The sequence below is a fragment of the Bison bison genome, unplaced genomic scaffold (assembly GCF_000754665.1).
Source record: "Bison bison bison isolate TAMUID 2011002044 unplaced genomic scaffold, Bison_UMD1.0 scf7180017864489, whole genome shotgun sequence".
Classification (NCBI taxonomy): Eukaryota; Metazoa; Chordata; class Mammalia; order Artiodactyla; family Bovidae; genus Bison; species Bison bison.
Window position 1 is genome coordinate 8,685,386 of NW_011495048.1, and position 17,631 is coordinate 8,703,016.

The window sequence follows — 17,631 nt, forward strand, 5'->3', positions numbered from 1 at the left end:
ACCTAGAGTATAGGGCTTCCCTGGTGGCTCAGACAGTAAAAAATCTGCCTGCAACGCAGGAGACCCTGGTTCGATCCGTGGGTTGGGAAGATCCCCTGGAGAAGGGAACGGCTACCCACTGCAGTATTCTGGCCTGGAGAATTCCACGGACAGAGGAGCCTGTTGGGCTACAGTCTGTGGGGTCACAAAGAGTCAGACTTTGACTTCACAATCAGAGTACACATATGAGGAAGTTACTGAGAACAAAGGATTAGACAGAACAATCCTTGGGGTTCACTCAGGATCAAGAGTGGTTTGGATTTCCACCAGCCAGAGAGAAAAGACATCCTAACATATGGGACATCGAGTTGAGTCCACAGAAAAGTATTGTCCCAATAGTGGGACTAAATTAACCCTTGACTAAAGGCTGTTGTAGGCTTTCCCAACGAAGTTTAAAAGCAAATCTCAAAAGAATCAGAATAATTTCACATAATTGTATCCCACACGGAGCCCAAAAATATTATATTAAAAAGAATGCCAAAAAATTCAGCATCCAACACAAAATTCACGATGTCTGACAGGCAATCAAAAATTGATCAGGCGTGGAAAGAAGCAGGAAGTTCTGACTACCAATAAGGAGGAAACTCAGTCCTTAAATATGGATGCAGAAATGGTTCAGATGATGAAATTAATAGACAAATGTGGTAGTTTAACTATTATATAAATATACTCCAGATATTCAAGAAGGTGGAAGAAATTATGAGCATGGAATACAAAAAGTAAATTCAGGTTCAGTTTATAAAGAGGAAATATACAAAATCTGATGAAAAATACACTGGATAGGATTAATCCCATGTTAGATACTGCAGAAGAAAGTATTAGTGAACCTAAATACCTAGCAATAGAAACTCTCCAGATTAAAACATAAAGGGAAAAAAAGTGAACAGAGGATCAGTGGGCAACTTCAATTAGCCTAACATAAGTGTAACTGAAGTTCCCAAAGGAGAGGAAAGAAGATGAGGGAAACAGAAAAACATGTGTAAATCTACAGGTATGAGCAGCTGGATGAACCACAAGAATGATGAAGAAAACTGTACCCAGGCTTCTTAACAAAAGCAATTCAAGTTAGAAGATAGTTGGGGTAATATATAACTACTGAAAGAAAGTAAGAAAAGTCACTCAGTCGTGTCCAACTCTTTGTGACCTCATGGATGCACAAGGTTCCTCCATCCATGGAATTTTCCAGTCAAGAGTACTGGAGTGGGTTGCCATTTCCTCCTCCAGGGAATCTTCCCGACCCAGGGATGGAACCCAGGTTTCCCGCATTGCAGGCAGATGCTTTTACCCTCTGAGACATAGTCCAGGAAAAAGAAAAAAACCTGCCAAAACAAATTTTTATTTCCAGGGGAAAAAAAAAAAGTCAAAATAATGGACATTTCCAGACATGCAAAACCTGAGAGAACTCATCATTATCAGACATGCTTTGCAAAAAATGTTACAAGGAAATCCTTCAGGCAGGAGAAAAATGACAGTATTTGGAAATTTGGATCTACACAAAGGAATGATGAGCACAGGAAGTGGCAAATAGAATATATATAAAATACATGTCTTATTTTTAAAAATCTCTTTAAAAGATAATTGATCATTTAAAGTGTAAATAACAGTATATTCTGGGTTTTGGATAGGGGTAGAAATAAAACAAATGACAGTAGTCACACAAGGGCTGAGCATGGGGAAATTGAATACTGTTTTAAGCTTTTTATACATGTTATTTGAAGATATACAGTACTATCTTTTTTTCATGGATGACAATCATTTATGTAGAAAATTATAAGGAATTTCTACAAAGACTACTATAACTAAAAAGTAAATTTAGCAAGGTAAAGGATACAATATCAATTTATAAATTCAGATGTATTTCTCAATAGTAACAATTAACAATCAGAAGTAGAAAATTCTAGAATACCATATACAAAAGCATCCAAAAAAAAAATAAATAAATAAACCAAAACTCAGGGATAAATTTGGACGAAGATGTTCAATGCAATACCTGTGTGCTGAAAACAATAAAACATTGCTGAGACAAATAAATGGAGAGAAATGTTATAGCCATGGAGTCAAACTGATCCATAGATTCAGTGCTATCCTAATCAAAATTTTGGTGTATTTTCTGTAATAATTGATAAGGCTAATTCTAAAATGTATACAGAAATATGATGGACCTAGAATAGCCAAAAGAATTTTGTAAAAGAATAAAGTTTGAGTATTTACACTACCCAGTTTCAAGACTCATTAACCAAGACATTCTAGTATTGGCTTAAAAGTAAACATATAGTTAAATGAAAGAGAACATAAATAAATCTATAGCTAGATCCACACATATATTGCCAATTGATTTTTGACAAAAGCAGCACAGGAAGTCAGGCAAGGATAATCTTTACAACAAATGGTGCTCAAATAATTAAAGGTCTATTTCCCCCAACCCCTCCAGAAAAGAACTGCAGTCCTTACCTCACAACAAATATAAAATTTTACTAAAAGTAGATCATATACCTAAAAGTGAAAACTGAAACATGGGAACTTTTAGAAGAAAACATAGGAGAAAAATGAATTAGGCAAAAATTTCTTGAATAGAATGCAAAAAAAAAAAAAAAGTCAAAGGAAAAAAGTTATAATTTAGACTTCTTTAAAGTTAAATCTTTTGCTGTTTAAAAAATACATGTGAAGATAAAAAGGCATGCCACAGTGTAGCCAGACTTTTTTGTAAAATACCTATCAGTCAAGACTTCTATCAAGTATATGTAAAGAACGCTAGCTCAGTGATAAGACAGACTGTCTTTTTTAAAGAGAGAAAAGATTTGAACAGACATTTCACAGAAGATACAAGAATAGCAGATGTGTACATAAAAACTTGTTCAACATCTTAGTCATCAAGGAAATGCAAATTAAAACCATGTAAGATACCAGCACACACCCACCTGAATTGCTCAAATTTAAAAGACTTTACTATACAAGATACTGTCAGGGACATGGAGGCACTGGTACTCTCAGAACTCTCAAAGTTCTAAATGTAGCTATTTTAGAAAAAAAAAATTTCCCGTTTTTGAAAAAGTTCAACATATTCCTATTGACCTAACCATCCCATTCCTAGGTATTTAACCAAAAGAAATCAAAGCGTATGTCCACAAAAACTCATATACATGAATATTTAACAGCTTTATTTATCATAATAGCAAGATATGGTAATAAACCCAGTGTCCACCAATAGTCAAATAAATAAGCAAATTGTAGTATATGCATAACAGTGGAATGCTGCTCAGTAATAAGGAACAAATTATTGATACATATAAGTGCATGGATCAGTTTGAAAGTTGTTATGCTGACCGAAAGAAGTCAGACCAAAAAAGAGCATATACTATATGATATCCTTTATTTAAAACTAGAAAATACAAACAGTCTGTAATGAGAGAAAGTAGACCCATAGTTGCCTGAGACTGGAGGTGGAGGGAGGGATGGATGGATTAAAAGGGATGCAAGGAAACTTTTGGAGAATTGGAAATGTTTGTAGTCTTGATCGTGCTGATGGTTTCACGCTTATGTGCATATATAAAAAACTCATCAAGTTATACTTTTTAAATATGTGCCATGTATATCAATCATACCTAAATAAAGCTGTTAAAAAAAACAAAAACCCACAGCAATATTTAATTTTATTAACGGAAATAGTCTGTCACATGAGTGATTCCTAGCCTAGATTTCTTGGGCTTTAGGTTTGTTTGATGAAAATAATTGATGTGAAACAGGGGAGATCTACAGAATATTTTACATTTTTTAAAAGCTAAATAATAATGATATTTGCTTACAGTGGCTATATGGGTCTTTGTTTTCCTTGGAAATACTGAATTGCATTGTACTGATGTTGTTTAGACCTTAAGAAAAATAGTTATTTCTTTCAAAATGCAGTGTAGTAGGAAATTTTTTCAAAATATGGGATATATGGGTTGAGAGGAGAATAATAAAAAGGCTCCTTTGATGTACAAAAATTGGGAGCATTTGCTTTGTGCAGTAAGAAATGTCATCCCTCTCCTGTACATTGGTCAACTCCCATTTTGAGCATTACTTTGCTTCTAGGTGCTGCACTTTACAAGGGGCATTGATGATTCAAAGCATTAACAGAGTAGAGTGAACAGTCATTAAAATCTCCAGAAACCACATCAAATGAGCAGTGACTGAGGACATAGGGACTGTTTGACTTAGTAAAGAAGTGGTTTAAGGGAACTATAATAACCAAGTTTAAATATTTGTAAGACTTATTTGAAAGAAGAAGGTAGTTGACTTGTTTTCTGTTGCCCTGGAACTGCATTTCTCAAACTTTGCTCATTTTATAGCACATGGGTAATAACTATCACATGTGCTACATGCTTCCATGGGCATAGCTAGGTTTTGATAAAACTAAAAAATAGTTCTAACCTCCTATAAGAACAGGAATTATGTCATGACAATCATCTGATTCAAAACCCAGGTTGAGATCTCAATACTAAATAATAACTATACAGGAGTTGAAAAAGTTGGCTCTAGCTGAAGTTGTTGTATTTGTTTTCTTTGAAATGGCTAATGTGTGATCAAAATAAAATTTCTCATGGGTGGTGTAGGTGCTGAGTAATAACCACACACCTAGAGTATTTGAATGTAAATGCAAACTTTAAAGACAAACATTCAGTCACTCCAAGATGCATGAATATTACACAATGTACACACACCCTGCTCTCTCCTATTAACAAATTAAAGAGACATTTAATGTTTGCTTAAACTTTTAAAATGCCTTAATAAAAACTAAAATCAGAATGACTAGGTGTTTCCTTTTGACCATTCTTTTTCTACATGAAAGTCACAGCCTTTACAAGTTTCCCATGAGTAAAGAACATTCTGAATTGCTCAATCATCTGAGGTTACCAGAGGAGCCTACAAACACTCAGCTTTTTTTGTAGGAACATTATCCATAAATCTCAAAGGTTGCTTGTCAGCTACTAATGTTCAGGAAGAACTCTGTGTTAATTACTTACCTGGTATTTCTCATCCTTGTCTCCAGAAGTTCATAGGTCCAAATTAAGTGGCAAAAATCTTCCAGAAGTTGTTCTTACTTCAATAATAAGCTTATGACTTTTCATCAAGATGCCTGTATGACTCATCTTCCATTACCAAACTCTTCCTGTGTCTTCTGACATAAAACTATCACAAACAAATAGTGCTGAGTTCTGTGATGTGTAAAACAGCCTTCAGAAATTCAGCGTACCTGTCAGCTCCAAGAGAATGTATGCATACTTAAGTGGCTTTAGCAGTTGTCCTTTACACTTATCAACTGTATGGTTTTCTCAGTTTTCTCATGTTGGGGGTTAGTTCAGCCCTTGCAGTTATGTAGGAAAACTGAGAAGTGATAGAGCAATAATATTTTTCAAAGCATTTATGAGATGAACTTTTGAGGTCCAACATGAAATCATTGGTGTGGGTGTACATCGATTTCTCAAGGGAAGTTGTCATTGAAGTTTAATCAGAAAAGCCACACACTTATTTTAATACTATTGAATTGTTTTCCCAAAAAAATATAAACTTTCAAAGTGAGAGGAAGAGTATAAGTTTCACTCCACACTTTGTTCACTGTGTTTGCTAACCCTATTTCTAATCAACTTTAGTTCTTCTTTCTGTAATACTTTTTCTTATGTTTTTTTAAAAAATGAATAATATCATTTAAAGTTACTCTGTCCAATTTTCCACTTAATATAACTGAGTTTTTAATTCACAATGAATTAATGATACTACTAATGTATTACTTTTGAACAGTACAAGAATAAAAATAATGCTTGTTTATTCATAGTGATATGAGATGCCTTGAAATAGATGATTCAGATCAGAGTTGATTAACAGAATGTGGAAATTATGCTAATTCCTTTAATAATTTTTCCTTACTAAAAATGCTGTTCAAGTATTTTTAAATGTACTTATTAGAAATTATGTAATTTTTTAATTTTATTTTTATTTTTTAATTTTACAATATTGGTTTTGCCATATATCGACATGAATCAGCCACAAGTATACACGTGTTCCCCATCCTGAACCCTCCTCCCTCCTCCCTCCCTGTACCATCCCTCTATAAAACTCCTAGAGGAGAACATAGGCAAAACACTCTCCGAAATTATGTAATTTTTGTCATTACCAAGGAGGGAAAAATTTGTGTGGGCTCAGTTGCGTCCGGCTCTTTGCAGCCACATCAAGAACCTAGAAAAAGAAGAGCAAATACACAAAGCAATCAGAAGAAAGGAAATAAAGAGCAGAAATCAATGCAACTGAAAACAGAAAAGCAACAGAGGGGAAAAAAATCAATGTCACAAAGCAGTAGTTCTTTGAAAAGATTGATAAAATTGATTATAGCATAACTTGTAGCAGAACCGATAAAGAAAAAAGAGAGGATACAAATTACCAATACCAGAAATGCAACCAGGGATATCACTACAGACCCTGCAGACACACAAAGATAACAAGAGAATACCACAAAAGAAAGTTTACACACATAAATTTGACAACTTCAATGAAATGGGCCACTTTCTCAAGAAAGACAACTGTAACTCAGCCAATATGAAATATATAAGCTCAATAGCCATAAAAATGATTTTTAAAATTCAGTTTATAATTTTAACTTGGAGAAGGAAATGGCAATCCACTCCAGTACTATTGCCTGGAAAATCCCATGGACAGAGGAGCCTGGTGGGCTACAGTCCATGGGGTCGCAAAGAGTCGGACACGACTGAGCAACTTCACTTTACTTCACTTATAATTTTAAAGCTTTCCAAAAAGAAATTTCCAGACTTTCTTTTCGCAGGAGAATTCTATGAAACATTTAAAGAATAATAATTACCAATTCTGCACAGTCTCTTTCAGAAAATAGATGAGGAGACACTTTCCAATTCCTTTACGAAATTAGTATTACCTTGATACCAAAACCAGACAACAACAGGACACAAAAAAATAAAACTACAGACCAGTATCCCTCATGAATGTTCCTTAACAGAATATTGTCAGACATAATTCAACAAAATGAATTATACACCATGAATAGGTAAAGTTTATCTCAGGAATACCAGGCTGTTTTAATATTTGAAAATTAATCAGTATAATCTACCATGTTGATAAACTAAAGAATAAGAATTACATGATCATATTTATCAATGCAGAAAAACATTTGTCTAAATACAAAGTATACCAAAATTCAAGTGGTTAGAGGGAGGCGGAGAGATGTGAAGAAAAAGGATAGTTCTAGATATCTGTGTAATACTAAATAAGTTAAATAAAAGTTGAATGCACCTCAATATTGTAAATTCAGTTATATAAAACACACTGAAAAATTGCCTGTCTTAAGGCATTTTGTCATTTTCTTCTGTTAAGTACAAATCCTTTGCAATGTGCCCAGTATACTACTGGAGATCAGTGGAGAAATAAATCCAGAAATAATGAAGAGATGGAGCCAAAGCAAAAGCAATAACTGGTGATAGAAGCAACATCTGATGCTGTGAAGAGCAATAGTGTATAGGAACCTGGAATGTTAAATCTGTGAATCAAGGCAAATTGGAAGTGGTCAAACAGGACATGGAAAGAGTGAACGTTGACATTTCAAGAATCAGCAAGCTAAAATGGATTGGAATGGGTAAATTGAACACAGATGACCACTATATATCTACTACTGTGGGCAAGAATCCCTTAGAAGAAATGGAGTAGCCATCATAGTCAACAAGAGTCCGAAATGCAGTACTTGGATGCAATCTCAAAAACGACAGAATGATCTCTGTTTGTTTCCAAGGCAACTCATTCAATATCACGGTAATCCAAGCTATGCCGCGACCAGTAACACTGAAGAAGCTGAAGTTGACAGTTCTGTGAAGACCTACAAGACTTTTTAGAACTAACACCCCAAAAAGATGTCCTTTTCATTATAGGAGACTGGAATGCAAAACTGGGAAGTCAAGAAACACCTGGAGTAACAGGAAAATTTGGCCTAGGAGTACGGAATGAAGCAGGGCAAAGGATAATAGAGTTTTGGCAAGAGAACGCACTGGTCATAACAAACACCCTCTTCCAACAACACAAGAGAAGACTCTACACATAGACATCACCAGATGGCCAACAACAAAACAGATTGACTATATTCTTTGCAGCCAAAGATAGAGAAACTCTAAACAGTGAGCAAAAACAAGACTGGGAGCTGACTGTAGCTCAGATCATGAACTCCTTATTGCCAAATTCAGACTGAAATTGAAGAAAGTGGGGAAAACCACTAGACCATTCAGGTATGACCTAAATCAAATCCCTAACGATTATAGAATGGAAGTGAGTAATAGATTTAAGGGGCAAGATCTGATAGACAAGAGTGTCTGATGAACTATGGATGGAGGTTCATGACGTTGTACAGGAGAGAGGGATCAAGAACAGAAATGGTATGGACCTAACAGAAGCAGAAGATATTAAGAAGAGGTAGCAAGAATACACAGAAGAACTATACAAAAAAGATCTTCACGACCCAGGTAATCACGATGGTGTGATCACTCACCTAGAGCCAGACATCCTGGAATGTGATGTCAAGTGGGCCTTAGGAAGCATCACACGAACAAAACTAGTGGAGGTGATGGAATTCCAGTTGAGCTATTCCAAATCCTAAAAGATGATGCTGTGAAAGTGCTGACCTCAATACGCCAACAAGTTTGGAAAACTCAGCGGTGGCCACAGGACTGGAAAAGGTCAGTTTTTATTCCAATCCCAAAGAAAGGCAATGCCAAAGAATGCTCAAACTACTGCACAATTGCACTCATCTCACATGCTAGTAAAGTAATGCTCAAAATTCTCCAAGCCAGGCTTCAGCAATACGTGAACTGTGAACTTCCAGATGTTCAAGCTGGTTTTAGAAAAGGCAGAGGAACCAGAGATCAAATTGCCAACATCTGCTGGCAGGCGGAAGGCAATCATCGGAAGGCTAGAGAGTTACAGAAAAACATCTATTTCTACTTTATTGACTATGCCAAAGCCTTTGACTGTGTGGATCACAACAAACTGTGGAAAATCCTTAAAGAGATGGGAATACTAGACCAGCTGACCTGCCTCCTGAGAAACCTGTATGCAGGTCAGGAAGCAAGTTAGAACTGGACATGGAACAACAGACTGGTTCTAAATAGGGAAAGGAGTATGTCAAGGCTATATATTGTCACCCTGCTTATTTAACTTATATGCAGAGTACATCATGAGAAACGCTGGGCTGGATGAAGCACAAGCTGGAATCAAGATGGCCTGGAGAAATTTCAGTAACCTCAGATATGCAGATGACACCACCCTTATGGCAGAAAGTGAAGAAGAACTGAAGATCTTCTTGATAAGAGTGAAAGAGGAGAGTGAAAAGTTGGCTTAAACCTCAGCATTCAGAAAAGTAAGATCGTGGCATCTGGGCCTATCACATCATGGCAAATAGATGGGGAAAGAGTGGAAACAGTGACAGACTTTATTTTGGGGGGCTCCAAAATCACTGCAGATGGTGACTACAGCCATGAAATTAAAAGACGCTTACTCCTTGGAAGGAAAGTTATGACCAACCTAGAAAAGATATTAAAAAGCAGAGACATTGTCAACAAATGTCCATCTAGTCAAGGCTATGGTTTTTCCGGTAGTCACGCATGGATGTGAGAGTTGGACTATAAAGAAAGCTGAGCGCAGAAGAATTGATGCTTTTGAACTGTGGTGTTGGAGAAGACTCTTCAGAGTCCCTTGGTCTGCAAGGACATCCAACCAGTCCATCTTAAAAGGAGATCAGTCCTGGGTGTTCATTGGAAGGACTGATGTTGAAGCTGAAACTCCAATACTTTGGCCACCTGATGCAAAGAGCTGACTCATTTGAAAAGACACTGATGCTGGCAAAGATTGAAGGCAGGATGAGAAGGGGATGACAGAGGATGAAATGGTTGGATGGCATCACCGACTCAATGGACATGAATTTGGGTAATCTCTGGGAGTTGGTGATGGACAGGGAGGCCTGGTGTGTTGCAGCCCATGGGGTCACAAAGAGTCGGACATGACTGAGTGACTGAGATGAACTGATCCTTAAATCCTCAAAATTTTTCTTAAAACTAATCATACTTATATAGCAAATTAATAATGATTATTGTGGCAGCTACCGTGTTACAGACTTCTGTGGAAATTATAGAGAGATGTAATCAGGAATTATTTTTAAAAATATCACCCAAATAGTTCACATGTCAATTAATTCACTTAGATTGAAGTGGGTTTGTTCAGTACTGAAACATTTAACATCAGATAGCAAAGAGTAAGTTTTGAGGGGGAGAGGGGAGACTTTTTTTCATTTTCTAATTTTAGGAGTTAAATTCTTTTTAATCCCATGTCTTTATTTTTACCTCCCTTTGAACTACTTTTAATGTTTGATAAATAACTTGGTAAGGCCTGAGCAGAGGTAAGAGAGATTCTGAGGCTATATCTCCAGCTCAATGAGAAGGAGTCTCATGACACTAACTGTTGCAACTAGTGCAGAGTGAGAGTGACATACAAGTATGGTTTATTTCACCTCTCTGGTTTAGATTACTTGGTACCCAGAGTCTCATGAGAGCTGACTGTTGTTAGGCAGAGATGTAGATACTTGGTTATTGGTTTTAAATGAATCTACTTCTGTTGCAGTTAAAAGAATGTACATAATTGAATACAGAAGGCTATTACCAGTACAGACCTTATATAACTAGATGGAGTTCCCTTGGTATACTTATTATGTTTGGGTGGTTTGTGTCTTAGCCTTGTAGACTCAGAAATGCTATTGTTACTGTGCATACAAGATATTGAACTCTTTGTATAGGAACAGAATGGTATTGCCAAAAAAAAAAAAATTGCAACAAACTAATAAAAATAACCAAAATATAAGTTTATTACTTTTATTATAATAGTAATATTATAATCGGAATAGGAAGAATAATCATTGTATATACCAGATACTTGTGTTTATGGATGACTGACTAGCTTTCCTGGTGGCTCAAGTGGTAAAGGATGTGAAATTTGCTCAGTTGTGTCTGACTCTTTGCAACCCCATGGACTATACAGTCCATGGAATTCTCCAGGCCAGAATACTGGAGTGGGTAGCCTTTACCTTCTCCAGGAGATATTCCCAACCCAGGGATTGAACCCAGGTCTCCTATATCACAGGCGGATTGTTTACCAGCTGAGCCACAAGGGAAGCCCAAGAATACTGGAGTAGATAACCTGTCCCTTCTTGCAGTAGATCTTCCCACCCCAGGAATCGAACCAGAGTCTCCAGCATTGCAGGCAAATTCTTTACCAACTGAGCTATCAGGGAAGCCCCAAATGGTAAAGAAACCGCCTTAAATGCAAGAGACCTGGCTTCAACCCCTGGATCGGGAAGATCTCCTGGAGAAGGGAATGGCAATCCACTCCTATATTCTTGCCTGAAGATTTCGATAGACAGAGGAGCCTAGTGGCCTACAGTCCATGGAGTCGCAAAAAGTCACACATGACTGAGCGACTTTCACTTTCTTTTCACTTCTTTCAACTGGGTAAATATCTACTCATAAAGAGAGTTAGCAGGAAAGGAAGATTTTCTGTCTGGACCTAAACTCTAGGTTAAGAAAAAAAGAAAACTTCTCTAGGAAGTTATAAGCATAAACCTACCCTCATGTGGATTTGATGTTATGTTGGCAGGATAGTCTGGGATCTCCCCACCAAGCCAAGAAAATAAGAAACAAAGTAGCTCCTAAACTACTTGGCAAATGCAAGCATGAAACACTGAACAGAGGCACTCCTAGCTCAGACTACACAGGATTTCCTCAACAAGTCCTGAACTCACAATCTAGAATTACAAAATACACAAGGAAATAGTTTACTAAGAGAAGAGTCAAGACCAGTATTATAAATGCAAGGAATTCAAATGATAGATTTATCAGATAGAGACTATAAAACAAATATGTATAAATGATTAATGACTCAAATCTCTGTACCTAAGGTATTATACACAAGCCATATAAAGAAATATGCTTATGAAATTAAAATTCATAGAGAATCAAACATTAAATTAGACACAATGAAACGAGAAAAGGTTAACTGGATCTTGCGAAGAATGTGAAGGAGTTATTCAGAATGTAACACAGGAGATATAAAAATTTGTAAAAATATGTAGGAAAGAGGTAATTCAACATAATTTGATACGATTTTCTAGCGAAAAGAATAGAGAAAATAACAAAGAGGCTATCAAAGGCATAATGGCTGATGATTTTTCAGAACTACTGAAACACGTGAGTCTCCAGACTCAGGAAAATTCAAGGAGTCTGAAGCCAGATAAATTAAAAGAAGTACACATTTAGACATGTTGTAGTAAGATTGCTCAAAACCAGACATAAGGAGACCTTAACAACAACCAGAAACGAGATAAATTACAAAAGAACAGTACTAAGCCAACAGTGGACAAAGCAATGACACCCTACTTCAGTACTCTTGCCTGGAAAATCCCATGGACAGAGGAGCCTGGTAGGCTGCAGTCCATGGGGTTGCTGAGAGTCCGACACGACTGAGTGACTTCCCTTTGACTTTTCACTTTTATGCATTGGAGAAGGAAATGGCAACTCACTCCAGTATTCTTGCCTAGAGAATCCCAGGGATGGGGGAGCCTGGTGGGCTGCCATCTATGGGGTCCACAGAGTCAGATGTGACTGAAGTGACTTAGCAGCAAGCCAACAGTGGGCTACTATTTCAAAGCACTGAGGTGAATTAATTAACAACTAGAATAAACTACCCAGCTAAACTATCATTTAAGTATGAGACTGAAATAAAGACATTTTCAGTGCCTGAGAGAATTTGCTATTAAAAGAGCTTCACTGAATGAACTTCTGAAGGATAGTACCTAACAAGTGAATTTTAACACAGAGGAAGAGATGAAATGCAAGGGAAAAAAGGTTTGGTGAGAGGAGCATTAAAAAATAAATGTTTCCTCATCTTATTTCCTTTTCTGTGGATGTGGAGAATACATAGGATTTACTTCATTACAAACATTTTCCCAAGGGTCTGTATATAGCGAGCTGAGTGTGACTTTGTATTTTAAAGATTTTAAAATACTTCTTAAAAGGGAAGATTTTATTGTTAATGATTTACAAAACAAAAGATTAATTGTGCCTATTTCCAAATTGTAAGTTATCATTGGTTTGGGTTTTTCTTTATGATTTTCAGTATGTTCTAGTTTTATAAATAAAGGTATTACAGTATTTTAGTTGGGAATAAACTATTTTTATAAAGATTAACAGTAAATCCTTTTCATTTAGATCAAATCCTTTTTATGAACCTAAACCGACTCCTCCTCCAAACAATTTGCTAAGTCCAGTTCAAGAACTGGAAACTGAAAGGAGAGTAAAAAGAAAAGCCCCAGCCCCACCAGCCATCTCACCAAAGACAGGAGGAGTAAATGAAAACACAGGTGTTTCTGCAGGAAGAGATCTCTCCACTTCTCCTAAGGTAGGAGTTTAATCTTATTAAAACATATATTAATGTTTGTTTGTTTTCAAATTAAGAACAGTTATGGTTAGCTATTAATATTTTGATGGTATAAAAAAATGTAAGTAAATCCATTATACTGCAACATAGTATATACATTTGGAAGTCTATAAATTTATAGTACGTTATAGATTGGATTATCTGGGTTAAGATTTGCTTTTTAAATGCTGTTTTGAAGTCAGAGGGAGAAAGGCAGTATAATTGTAGCGTTGGTGCTTTGAAAAAAGGATATACTCTAAAGTAGCTAGTCATGATAGACAGGTTACTCTAATATAGAGGAAAGAACAGAAATCATCTTTTTGAGAAATGTTACCAGAAAGATTGACACCCAGTGCAGAGAAATACTCTGCTGAAGAATTTCAATATTGTCCCTTTGATTTATGTCAGATTACAATTGTGGCCTTATTGTCATTCTTTTTTAGAAATGTTAATGGATAATAACTTCATGGAAAGGTAAAGCGCAGTCTTAGAACAAAGTCTAAAGCTTCTAAATGGTTTGACTGCAAATAGTATATCTTTCATTTGAAAGGTAGAGATGTTGGATTTAGCAAGTCTTTTAAGGTAAATAACTCACGACAGTACTCGTGAGTGTGTTGTTGTTGTTACCATATTATATTATTTAATTCTCACAGGTAGTTAGGGGGGAAAAGAGATGAACTTGAACTCAGAAGGATAAAGGTCACAGGTCCCCCAGCCAACAGACAGGATTGGAACTGGCATATTCATTAATTACGTGCTCTCTGGACCATATTCCATCTCAGATGCCTGGGCTGCTGCTTTTCTCAAGGGCATCAAATTTCAGTAGTTCCTATTGTATTTTATAGTTCATTCTGTGCCTTTCATTAAATGCCAGAGTTCTGAAATAGTTTGTTTGCTTTTATTTTTGTTGTTTGAGGGGAAGTGAGTTCACTGAGGTCCTCACTCTGCCATTCTGTAAGTCAGTCTCCAGGTGTGTGTTTTTATATCAGGTGTGTTTAACTGTGTGTAACTTCAGGAGGAGAAACTAGGACTAAATTCTGTCTTGCTATTGGCTAGGGAAGTTGGGAGTGGAGTCTATAAATGAAGGCAGTAGAGAATAGAAATATAAAGCAAAAGAGATGGTCAATTCCTATACCCGTGAGAGCAAAAATAAAGGTGGCAATTGAGGCATTGGTCAAAATCAAAAAGCTAATGTTTAGATTCTTTATCCATTCTAACCATCAAGAATACCTACAAATGTCCTGTTTCCCTGAATCTCTATTCTGTTGCCTACTCTCTCTCCCTGTCCCCCTTCTGTAGGCCATTGAAGTTTGAAGCTAATCACAAAATCCTAATTTCTTCATGCTGCTGCTGCTAAGTCGCATCAGTCGTGTCCAACTCTGTGCGACCCCATAGACGGCAGCCCAACAGGCTCCTCTGTCCCTGGGATTCTCCAGGCAAGAACACTGGAGTGGGTTGCCATTTCCTTCTCCAGTGCATGAAAGTGAAAAGTGAAAGTGAAGTTGCTCAGTCATGTCCGACTGTTAGTGACTCCATGGATTGTAGCCTATCAGGCTCCTCCATCCATGGGATTCTCCAGGCAAGAGTCCTGGAGTGGGGTGCCATTGCCTTCTCCAAATCTCTTCATAGGTGAATAGAAAGGAATTTAACGGTACCCTGTTGTATGCCAGGCAGTGTTCTATAACTTCATTTGATTGACAAAACAACCTGAGAAATAAATACCATTATTTCCTTTTTACACTGAGAAACTGAACCTTAGTTAAGTAACTTGCTCAAAGTGATAAAGCTAGTATTGACAGTGCCAGGATTAAAATTCAGGTTTTTTGAGTCTAAAACCCACGTTTCCCATTGTGCCTTTCTACCTGTAGAGAGGTATTTCCAGTCCCAAGTTAGAACTCTAAATACATTTTTCCATAGAAATATTGTTACTCACGGTGATTGAATTCTATTGTAGTGAAGTATAATATAGCTATTTTTTATGTTATTTTGAGGGTGGTGTTCTGTTGTAGACATATTGTGGAATAAATTATCTTTATGGGGAAAACTGAGCATTTTACCACCATGCTTTGCTTGGAAAATGCCTCATTGTGTTCAGACACACAATCAGTTGTATTCACAGTAACCTGCTGATCTGGAAGTTAATTTGGATAACTCAACTGTGTGAAACACAACTATGAAAGATTAATTTTAAAAAAGATTGCTGATATTATTATTAAATGAGAAAAAAACAAAGTGCATAACTGTATAGTATGGTAACTTTTGTATGTATAAAGTTTTATTTAAAAGGCTTTATTCACACACATATACACGTGTAGACAGACATGCATGCTCCTATACAGTTTGGAAGGACTCACAAGTAACTTTAAGGAGAAAGATCTTGAGGGGATGGTGGGTATGCACAAGGTTGAAGGAGGCATTTCTTTTCCTTTTTTCCCTTTCTATGTTGTTTAAATATTTGAATTTTATAAAATTTTTTTTTTCTCTTTTTGTTTGTTATCCTGAGAGGCTATTGAGTAATGAGATCATGGATCTTTTTTTGTTGTTGCCTTTTGTACAAGATACTAGATGACATTTCCCCCCCAAATTCATCCCTCAAAATAGAGAAAGTTACTCTTAGGTTTGACCAGCAGTATTAGCTTGGTGGTGGCATGGGGTTCCATCAGATACCTTAGTGTTGTGCAGTGGTAACCAGGTATAGAGGCTTAATAATAGAAAACTTGGTCTTCTGTTCCATTTCCATAGCACTTTGGAAATTCTTTTTGTTTTGTATATTTATGTAAGATTTCATTTGGGGGAAAAAAAATGAACCATTGCCAAAAAAAAAGGTAAGAAATTGAAAACTACTAACTGCAGTTATGTGTGAGATAAAGATTAGAATCAATGGCATATTGATGATAATCAAAAATGATAAATGATAGCTGAAAAAGAACAGTGGCATGGAGCTTATTATAGGAATAGACTTGTGTGTGTGTGTGTATGTGCGTTTATATGTGTGCATATCCAAGTAGTTCCTGAAGACTTTGTTTGCAGTATTAAAGCTTGGTAAAATAATGACCATTTGACAACCTTGAGTCAACATGAAAAAGTCTTATTATGCTTCGTATACAATGTTCTGTTTAGGAAAGCAGGACAGTGTGTTTTATATAAAAATATATATACTAAAATTAGTGTTTTGATGCTTAAAACAATATGCTTCTTGGCCAATTATTTACTATATTTTTAAATTGAAAAGGAAGCAATATTTCAAATAAAGCTTTTGGGAAAAGAAAACAGACTCAAAATTCAGTTGAATAATAAAATAATATTTATACCAAATATTTATATTTTGTTTTGGATAACAAAGTGCTAAACTGCACTCAGTAGCATTTGACTGCAGAGGCTAATCACTGTCATAGAATGAGTGCTCAGCCAGATGAGTACTTTCCTCCACCTGTAACCTGAAACTACTTATTTTTAAGAAAATTTATGGAAAAAAAGCCAAGACCAGAATTTAAACAGATAATAAGCCTATACTTATATTGTAAATAAAATTCAAACTACCCACCTAAAGGCAGTTAAGATTCCCCCAGTGTCATAAATCTATATAAACTCCTCACTCCAGACCATTGATTTCTGCATTTGGAAATTGAGAAAACTATGATACTTTTTAAGCCAACTTGGTAAAAAAGACCAATGTTTAGGGAAGTAACCTGACATTTAAAACACAAGCATCCAATAAGATAAAATGATAAATTAGGCTCAATGGTGGCTGATCACCATTTACTGACTGAATTTAAGTTAATAAGTATATAACTCTGAACTCCTAGATATGATTCATGCAACTTAGTGTAAAATGCGAGTCAGATAATAAGAGCTTAGGTACATAAATGACCTTGTTGCCAAATACAGCACAAAGGTATTTTACTAAGCACTGTACAACTAATTCCATAAAAATCACAATATAAATAGTTAATTGTCAATGATAAAGAATTTTTAAAAATTCAACTTGCACTTATGATAACGTGGAGAAGCTCCCCCCCCCCCATCCGCCCCCACACATTGGATGGTGAAATAAGCCTGATCATGTGGAGAAGATCAGATCAGACC

General features: G+C 36.1%; 1 protein-coding gene across 16 annotated transcripts in view; it reads left to right on the forward strand.

Moving 5' to 3' along the window:
• The window catches only part of EHBP1 (EH domain binding protein 1), a 570,368-nt gene that overhangs the window by 385,493 nt on the left and 167,244 nt on the right, over window positions 1-17,631 (forward strand). For all 16 annotated transcript variants that reach the window (XM_010863286.1, XM_010863288.1, XM_010863290.1 and 13 more), the window contains one exon: window positions 13,338-13,527. In XM_010863286.1, coding sequence (XP_010861588.1) covers window positions 13,338-13,527 — 190 coding nt within the window. The remainder of the gene's footprint in view (window positions 1-13,337; window positions 13,528-17,631) is intronic.